Genomic DNA, 7931 nt, shown 5'->3' with positions numbered 1-7931 from the left:
AAAAGTCGTTAATCAACTTATCATTATAGAATGACAGTGAAGGCCTCCCGTTGGCCACCGAGTTCTCATGTAGCAAATATTTTACGAGTAAGTTTCCTAAAGAGAAATTAACATCTTTCGTTAGAAAGTGGTGGATCGATGATGACGACTAGAGATCGAACACAATCAAATTTCATGCCTTCAAGAGGTATGTTTATAGGTAAACTTTCCCAACTAACACATGGTTTTCTATTGACATAAGTTATGAAGGAAATATCGTCCAACCAGTAACATTTTGTTCAGATTCCTTCATGAGGGATCAATGAGGAGTTAGACATGGTTCTTCTCTCATCGTCGTTGGAATTTTTTTTGTGAGGGAGAAATGAGAAGTGTTTCTACCCGTGTGTATCATGTCAGTATGAAGTAAAAAAAGAGAATGTCGTTTAAAGTTATTCTCACATACATTGTCAATGATTCAGTCGTGGACCTCGGAGGATGGATGGCGATGGTAGACCTGTTTTTTATATGAATAGTAAACTCTTATGGATGGTGGATATTCAAATATTGGTTTAGTGTCGGAGGTGGTACTTGAAAATATTCTAACACTCAAGTCAATGACTACTTGAGGCGGGAAGAAATATTTTAGGTTAAAAGAGAGTGTACATGGATTTGATGTTTACCTCCCTTTATATGGGTTGATTCTAAGGTTTCATTGATCTAGAACTTTTTGTGGTAAGATAGTTGTCTAATAGGACAAATGCATGTGTTTTACATGTTATGTGATCTAGGGCGTTATTATGATTATTCACATTGATTAGATGTTTCTTATGGTAGAAACTTAACATGATGGATGGTTATTTGGTCTTGATCTCAAAGTCTCTTTGAAGTTGTGGACATGTTAAACCATATTCTTATTACATCGTTGTAAGTATTTATTGCCGGTCCACGGAGAAATATACATAATATTAGTTTGAAGAAAAAGAATTATATTTTAAAATTGAAAAAAAAGTGATCTTCATTTAAAAAATGTTTTAATTAAGTTCATTCATATCTTTTCATTTGTTCACAACTCAAATTGCCATAATTTTAAAGTTTGCTTAAAAGAAATTGACTTCAATCTTTGTAAAAACAAATTTTCAACGATTAGACTTAGACTATAACTACTTCTTATTTTTGGTCTTAACATTTGATTTTAATTCTCATAAAATTTATTCATATTAAAATTGTTACTTGTAATATTCAATTGTAGTCTCTCAATTGTTACTTTTAAAAGTTTACCAATTAAATTTTTTAGTTAAATATTTATTTAATCATGGAAAAACTTAAATTTTCTTCACTTAAGGCAATGTTTGGGAGTTTGGAGGGGAGGGAAGGGGAAGGCTTCCAAAAATAAAATTTTAAAAAAATATAGGAAAATATTTAACATTTTTTGAAAAAATGATTTTGTTTAGAATGATAAAAGAGTCATTCTCATTACTAAATTTTTAATTTTCAAAATACTATAACAATCTAAAAGATATTTGGAAAATTTATGTAAGCCCTTCAAAACCCTCCTTCAATATAATTTTTGAGTTCCCCATTTTATGGGGTTTTTATTGTTATGAATAAACTCAAACCCTCCAAAACCCTCCTACCCAAAATCTTTTTATCCTTTTCACCCAATTCTTCCTATTTTTCAAAGCCCTCCCTTCCCCTCCAAACTCCCAAACATAGCCTTAAAATCCTAATTGTAACTTGGATCTAAATCTAAAATTTTATAATTGAAAAGTCATATCATTTTGCACTAGCTTAGCGGATACTTGTGTTAACATGAAGATTATAAGGTCACAAGATCAGTTTTTTCATGGGACTTAATTTTGTATTCCGATGATATGTAAGATAAAAAATTGATTTATTAGTAACAAAAATGACTCATGATAGAGTCGAAGATTTACTCCACCTGCAAAAAACAATCATTACCACATGCAGCTATGTTCCCTATGATGCTGGATCAAGTTCAACCAGAGTTGCTAACCCTAACACAAATCTATCAAATAATCAAAGCTTCACTGAATTTTCTTCTTACTCCTCTGAAGAAGAACAATACTAACAATTACAAATGATGGTACCATAATCTATGTACACAACGCATGCATTGTTGCAAAAGGTCTCAAAGTATGTCATTTCAATGTCTGTACTGATCTCAAAGGCTTCTGATCCCACCAGCAAGTAAAAGAGGAAGCCAATTTACTAATACTAGGGTAGGCATTACCGAAGGATGCAATAGATCGAACAAAATTTCAATTAGTTGGTTTGCCTGCTCCAGTGGAAGAATACCCAAAGATCAACTTTATCAACCGTTCAGCTCACCTGTCTAGGAGTGGAAAGAGAGGACTATTATTAGCTAGTGAAACATTATTTTCAATTAGTAAGCCGCGGTGCTAGGGTGGATGATATAAAACTTACTATTAGCTCATCCAAATTCAAAGGCGTTGAAGAGTCTACTGAGAATCCCAATTCTAACATTAACTTTTCCAAGCGATTCACATTTGTCAAATAGAGATAGCCAACCTAGTTCAATAGGCATATGCGTTAGAGAAGAGGCTGAAAACAATTTTCAGATTATAAAGGAAATACAATAATACTTAGTTTCAGACAATTCCTATCAAACAATCTGATCATCATAACAAAAGGAAAGCATTAGATGGATATCTAGCAACACACAGAAGGAAAGTATTTTGCAGTTGTCATCGCCACTTTAAAGTTAAAGAAATATAGAAAGAAAACCCCCAAGAATCTGATGATTTTTTTAGAAGATTTATATTCATAGAAACCAAAATTCGAAGTCACTTACTAATGTTTCTAGTGAAGATGCCCTGTTATATACAAGTGAACCAGCCCGCTTTTTTGTCTTAGTTTTGCTTGAAACAATGTTCTTTCCCCATCGAAGAACATCCCTGAAATAAAGTTCATCAGAAACTATTATAAGTCATAATAGAAATTAACAGATCTCCCGTGATCTACCAACTCTTATCATATTGGGAGTGTCTAATCCCCAATTGAATTAGCACTAGAAGAATACCATAATTGTGGCATAAATCCGTATACCCAAAAGAATGTTTGTGTTTTTGCAAAATTTAGTGCTTATGGGTTTCATCTAATCATTATTGTATACCATGTACTAACCATGAGACAGAAGAAAATGTCAACTCAAATATAGCATCAAATTTCAAGTATGAATGGGTCTTGGCTACAGATTAAGCAAAAAAACTCCTGGAAAATTTCAGATATGCACCAATACAATTCTGAACACTCCTGGTGCAAAGTAACTCTGAAGCAAGCCAAAACATCCTCAAAGACCTAATGCACGGCAGCATGCAAAAAGCATAAAAGCATTTTCTTTAATGCTTAATCGATAATATTCATGTCGATTTCATAGTTAAACGACTTACTATATTGCACAATCTTATTTCAACTATATTTGGATGTACTTTCTCTAATTAAATAGATTCCGTGCTTACTTTACATAATAAATCATTAGAGGGAGACCTAGAAAGACTATCAGAGAAATTATTAAGAAAGATCTCGAGATAAACAATTTGGATAGAAGCATAGTCCTGGATAGAACATTATGGCAAAAGTTGATCCATGTAGCCAAATCCACTTAGTGGAATAGGACTTGGTTATTGTTAGTGTTATTCCTAACCAGCACTATAAGGTGATATATGCTCCTAACGTTTCTGCTTGCATCATTGTTGATTATCATCCCTTTTGAATGACATCTGTAAAGAATCTCACATCGGATAATATATGAGTTAGGCCCAATCACATTTCTAAGAGCAGCCACCAAACTAACCAAGGTTCTCACTAGCATATCATCTTGAAGAGAAAAACCTACCATACTTTCAAAGGAAGCCGCTACCCAACCAGCGAGCCAGCAACTATTCAAATTCTATAATTTAATTTCACATTATTGAAAATCACACGATATACATGCAAAGAATCAACAATCATGATGTATGGTAGTAAATGTTTCTAAAGCATAGAACTTCAAGATAGGAGGCAAACATTCCTTTTCTTATTTTCCCACAACAAGAATAAAGCTTCATATGAAATTTAAGTTCAGTTGTTTGTAAAATTTCCATCCTCCAAATTTATAATTGGAGACAAGGAAACATTTAAAATATATTTGAGTCAAAGAAAATATCATAAGCAGATAAGACGATTGTTTATTTCAGAATCTTCATAAGATAAAACCCCATTAAATATTATAATAAATATGAAAAACAGGTGTGTTTTGGGGAAGGGGGAATGATACGACAAGACCCCGAAAGTAACAATTCTAACCTCTCTTGATCTGATAAGAAGTTACTGTTTAGAAGCTTCTGAAGCAATGCATCCTGCAAACAAACAAAAAAGGACAATACACATTGTAATTAGATTAGAAACATGTTCATGTTGTTATTAAGTCATAATAAATATAATCCAACGGGACATCACTGGCTGGCTGAAGTCAAACTCATGTTGTTTTGCTTCCTTGACCAAAGTTTTAGTTTAGAAACAGGGAAAGAATAGAAGCAGAAACTGATTAAAGGGACAGAAAAACACTCGCAGTGAAAACCAAGAGTATGACGTACAGACAATGAAAAATCTTTCAGTAAGTTCAAACTTCAGGAAAACTCCTGAAGTTTGCAAACAAGAGAGGGGGGAGAAGCTCACTATATGATTTGACAGTATCAAAGTCAATTTCCCATGTTCCCCCATGGAAATAGAATGATGTCTTTTTTCGCTATTAAAAGTGTAACTCATGTTTCATAACCATAATCCATGAATTTCCCTTGTTCGCACTTTGAAATTGAATGATGTCTTTTTTCGCTATTAAAAGCGTAATTCGTTTTTCATAAATCATAACCATAATCCATGATTTACTTCTGTTGACAAAAAGATTAACAGCCCAATCATAATAAAATTATTCTTTCAAACAATCTATACAGAGTATAAATTAAGATGTAAACCTCAATAAGGGTGACATGAGTTTGAAATGGATATAAAATTGTAAAATTTCCATCATCACAATCAGTTCAACCGTACAACAACTAGTATCCTACTTATCTAACTTTTAAATCAATATTACACAAAACAAGTTAACATCAATACACAATGAATTGCAACAGATACTTTCCATGTCCGCCTTTCTGCTAGTAAATGTAAATATCATAATTAAAAAACAAAGTAGGAAAGGACATAACCATACTTGAGCCTCACAGCGAACCACCGCCGTCACACGATCATTGTATTCTTCAATACTAAGGGGAGGAAATAAAAAGTGCCTACGAGCATATAGCTGCAAGTTTCGGAAAGTAAAAAAATAACACAATAAGCTTTGAATAAACCATCAATTCAATCTCTAAAACTACATCAATCTAGTACATTAGCAACTATACAGATCTTAGACCTAATTTCATAAAAAACACAAAATCAAGAAAAATAAAAAGAGCTGTTAAGAACATAATTGTAAAGAAAGTTACCTCATAAATGCCATCACCGATATATGCTAAGGAAGTAGCATTAAACACGGAACGAGGCTTAACGACTTTCGGTGGAGTTGGAAGCCATTTTTCATAACCTAAATAGGTTTCGCTTTCTTCATCTTCTGCGAAACGAAACATTAATTGAAAAACAATTGAAGCTAATTGAACAATGAAAAAGAAGAATAGCGAAACAGTTAGTTACCTGAGGTTGGAAGAGGAGTGTCGCGTTTGAGAAGATCGGAAACGTACTGTTCCTTACGCGGAGAAGGTGGTGCCGGTGGTGGTGATGTGGTGAGAGAAGGAGGTTGTGATTTGGGTTGAGTGTTGTTGAAGAGTTTTCTAGGAGCGTTGCGGTTGTAAGGGAGACGGTGTTGTGTTTGTGTGTCGTATGAAGCTTTTACTGGTTTGAATTTTGATGAGCATGGGATTGAACATGATAGAGAAGAAGATAAACCTTGCATTCTTCGTTTCGTTCGGGTTCTTCCTCTGAAAGAAATGAAGAAGGGATATTTGGCAAAGCAAGATATTTTATTTTATTTTCTGGAAATTTTACCCCTGCTGCTATTATCCCCTACACCTACATTTCATTTAAAATATTTTAGTTCTAACTTCTAACCTTTTTATTTTATCTAATCATTTTACTATTCACTTTTTCACTTTTTTCCTATTAAGTTTTCTAAAATTGAAGCATTCAACACCATTATCATTTATCAATGTATTGAATGGAATATTTCATTAAACTCCTTAAATCTCCGGCGAAATTCTATTTTCGTCTCCTATTTCCGTAGATGTATCTACGGAAGCGTTAAAATATATTTTGTAGCTCCATGTACTGAAGATTTTGAAAATAGAATGTTGCGTAGAGATACCTTACGAAATATTTTGTTATATTTTAAATCAATTAAATTTCACTTTCAAACTCAATTTTTATAACAAAAATAAAATATCAAATTATAGTAAATCAAAGTAGTGCAATTGAGGTTTTCCAATTAATTTGAGATTTTCCCAATTAAACTATGTTTTAACGCTTTCGTAGATGCACCTACGGAAAAAATCAAATTTAAAAAAAAAATGTTTTCTGAGGTACATCTACGGAAGCAGATGGACAATTTTGGCAACTCGCATCATGTGTGAGAGATCCAAGGGGTGGAGTAAGATATTTTCATAATTTTATCCATGGAATAACTTTATCCAACTTATTTCGATACATAAATTTTTTTAACGGATAACTTGCAATCAATCATTTCTTTAATATTATGTGTGTGCCAAATTATTTACATAAAAATTATTGAGTAGTTCATAAACTACTTTGTTATGATAACATAGGATCATTGGAGTCATTGGGAACAGAACAATGTCTTTCTAAAATAGTAGCAACAACTTTTCTAAAATACAACACATAACTTCTAATTCGAGACTTAAAAATATATGGAGGGTATATAATGAACCCTTAAGCATAAAGCAACCCACAAGATGTTTTAAGAGTACACCCAAAAATTTGACTTTTGGTTATGATGGCTAACTGATTTGATTTTCGACCATTTTTCTCATACTTTGTTATATTTATGAACTTGTGATTGGTGATAATAATATAGGGTAAATAACACGAAATTACAAGTAATATTTAATTTGGGATAGAATTGCAACAACGAAAAGTTTAGAAAGAATTAGGTGAAAAAGGAAAGAAATGGGGCGCCACACTCTTTCTATGATTTAGAAATGATGATAAGCCTTAAGTGAAGGTCACCACAAGAAACTTAGTTTCTTGATAAGATCAAAAACTTGGTCCAATCCATAACCAAAGGAGCAAAGCTCTCAAAATTACACAAGTGTTTAACAAAATTCGACTTGCTCTTTCATTCATATTTAGCTCCCTATTTATAGGTAAAAGGTAGCTTACAATTATAACTCAAGAATTTCTACAACTTCAGCCCACTAACTAGTCAATACTGGTTTTGAAAAGAAAGGTCACACACTTAAAGGTAGTGGAGAAAGTGGATATTAATTGCCTTGATGAATAATAGCAATTTATAGCCACTTTTATTAATGCATCCCACCTTTCTCTTTCTCCTTCCATCAAAGCTTGACCTTTTGATTTTTTGAGCTCATTAGTTAATTAGAAACATAATAGTAACGAAATTTCTAAGCTTTAAGAGCTTTAGAATATTTTAAAACACAAAAAAAAAAAACAAGTGTTTTGGGCCAAAATTTGACAAGTTGGGCCATAACACATTTTATTACAACATAATTGATTAAAAACATCAAAATGGGGCAGCAAGCCCATAGGAAATGCCCTCTTCATTAGCTTGGATCAAAATGACAAGTCTTGGCTCAATTCCTTTCAAATGGTCCCTTGCTCCCGTTGGTTTGTTCATAAATTGTATTAGAGCACCATTGACTCTCCTAGCATGTGCCCTTCTCATAGGACCTCCCAAGCTTTTG

At 32.8% G+C, this 7931-nt stretch overlaps 1 protein-coding gene across 2 annotated transcripts; it reads right to left on the bottom strand.

The window, feature by feature from the left end:
• Nucleotides 1-1869: 1869 nt before the first annotated feature.
• Nucleotides 1870-6043, bottom strand: LOC131653903 (uncharacterized). 2 transcript variants are annotated; one of them, XM_058924244.1, is made up of 7 exons: nt 5692-6043; nt 5487-5608; nt 5213-5302; nt 4306-4358; nt 2813-2915; nt 2425-2529; nt 1870-2332 (listed from the first exon to the last, which is right to left on the bottom strand). In XM_058924244.1, exons 1-7 carry the CDS (start codon nt 5948-5950, stop codon nt 2312-2314), a joined length of 753 nt encoding a protein of 250 aa, XP_058780227.1. In that variant the 5' UTR covers nt 5951-6043; the 3' UTR covers nt 1870-2311. The 2 variants fall into 2 exon arrangements, with proteins under 2 accessions (XP_058780227.1, XP_058780226.1); XM_058924243.1 differs by having other exon boundaries at nt 5487-5611; nt 5692-6037.
• Between the last annotated feature and the right edge of the window lie 1888 nt (nt 6044-7931).

This window comes from Vicia villosa, linkage group LG2 (assembly GCF_029867415.1).
Source record: "Vicia villosa cultivar HV-30 ecotype Madison, WI linkage group LG2, Vvil1.0, whole genome shotgun sequence".
In the NCBI taxonomy this organism is placed as follows: domain Eukaryota; kingdom Viridiplantae; phylum Streptophyta; class Magnoliopsida; order Fabales; family Fabaceae; genus Vicia; species Vicia villosa.
This window is presented reverse-complemented; position numbering and strand designations above follow the sequence as displayed.

What these genes read in the sequence shown, in the direction of transcription:
- LOC131653903 (XM_058924243.1), bottom strand. Translation starts at nt 5,950, where the DNA reads ATGCAAGGTTTATCTTCTTCTCTATCATGTTCAATCCCATGCTCATCA. An exon ending in TCGGTGATGGCATTTATGAG is followed by an intron (nt 5,303 to 5,486) that starts GTAACTTTCTTT and finishes CGAAACTTGCAG; the next exon opens with CTATATGCTCGTAGGCACTT. An exon ending in TGGTTCGCTGTGAGGCTCAA is followed by an intron (nt 4,359 to 5,212) that starts GTATGGTTATGT and finishes GTTTGTTTGCAG; the next exon opens with GATGCATTGCTTCAGAAGCT.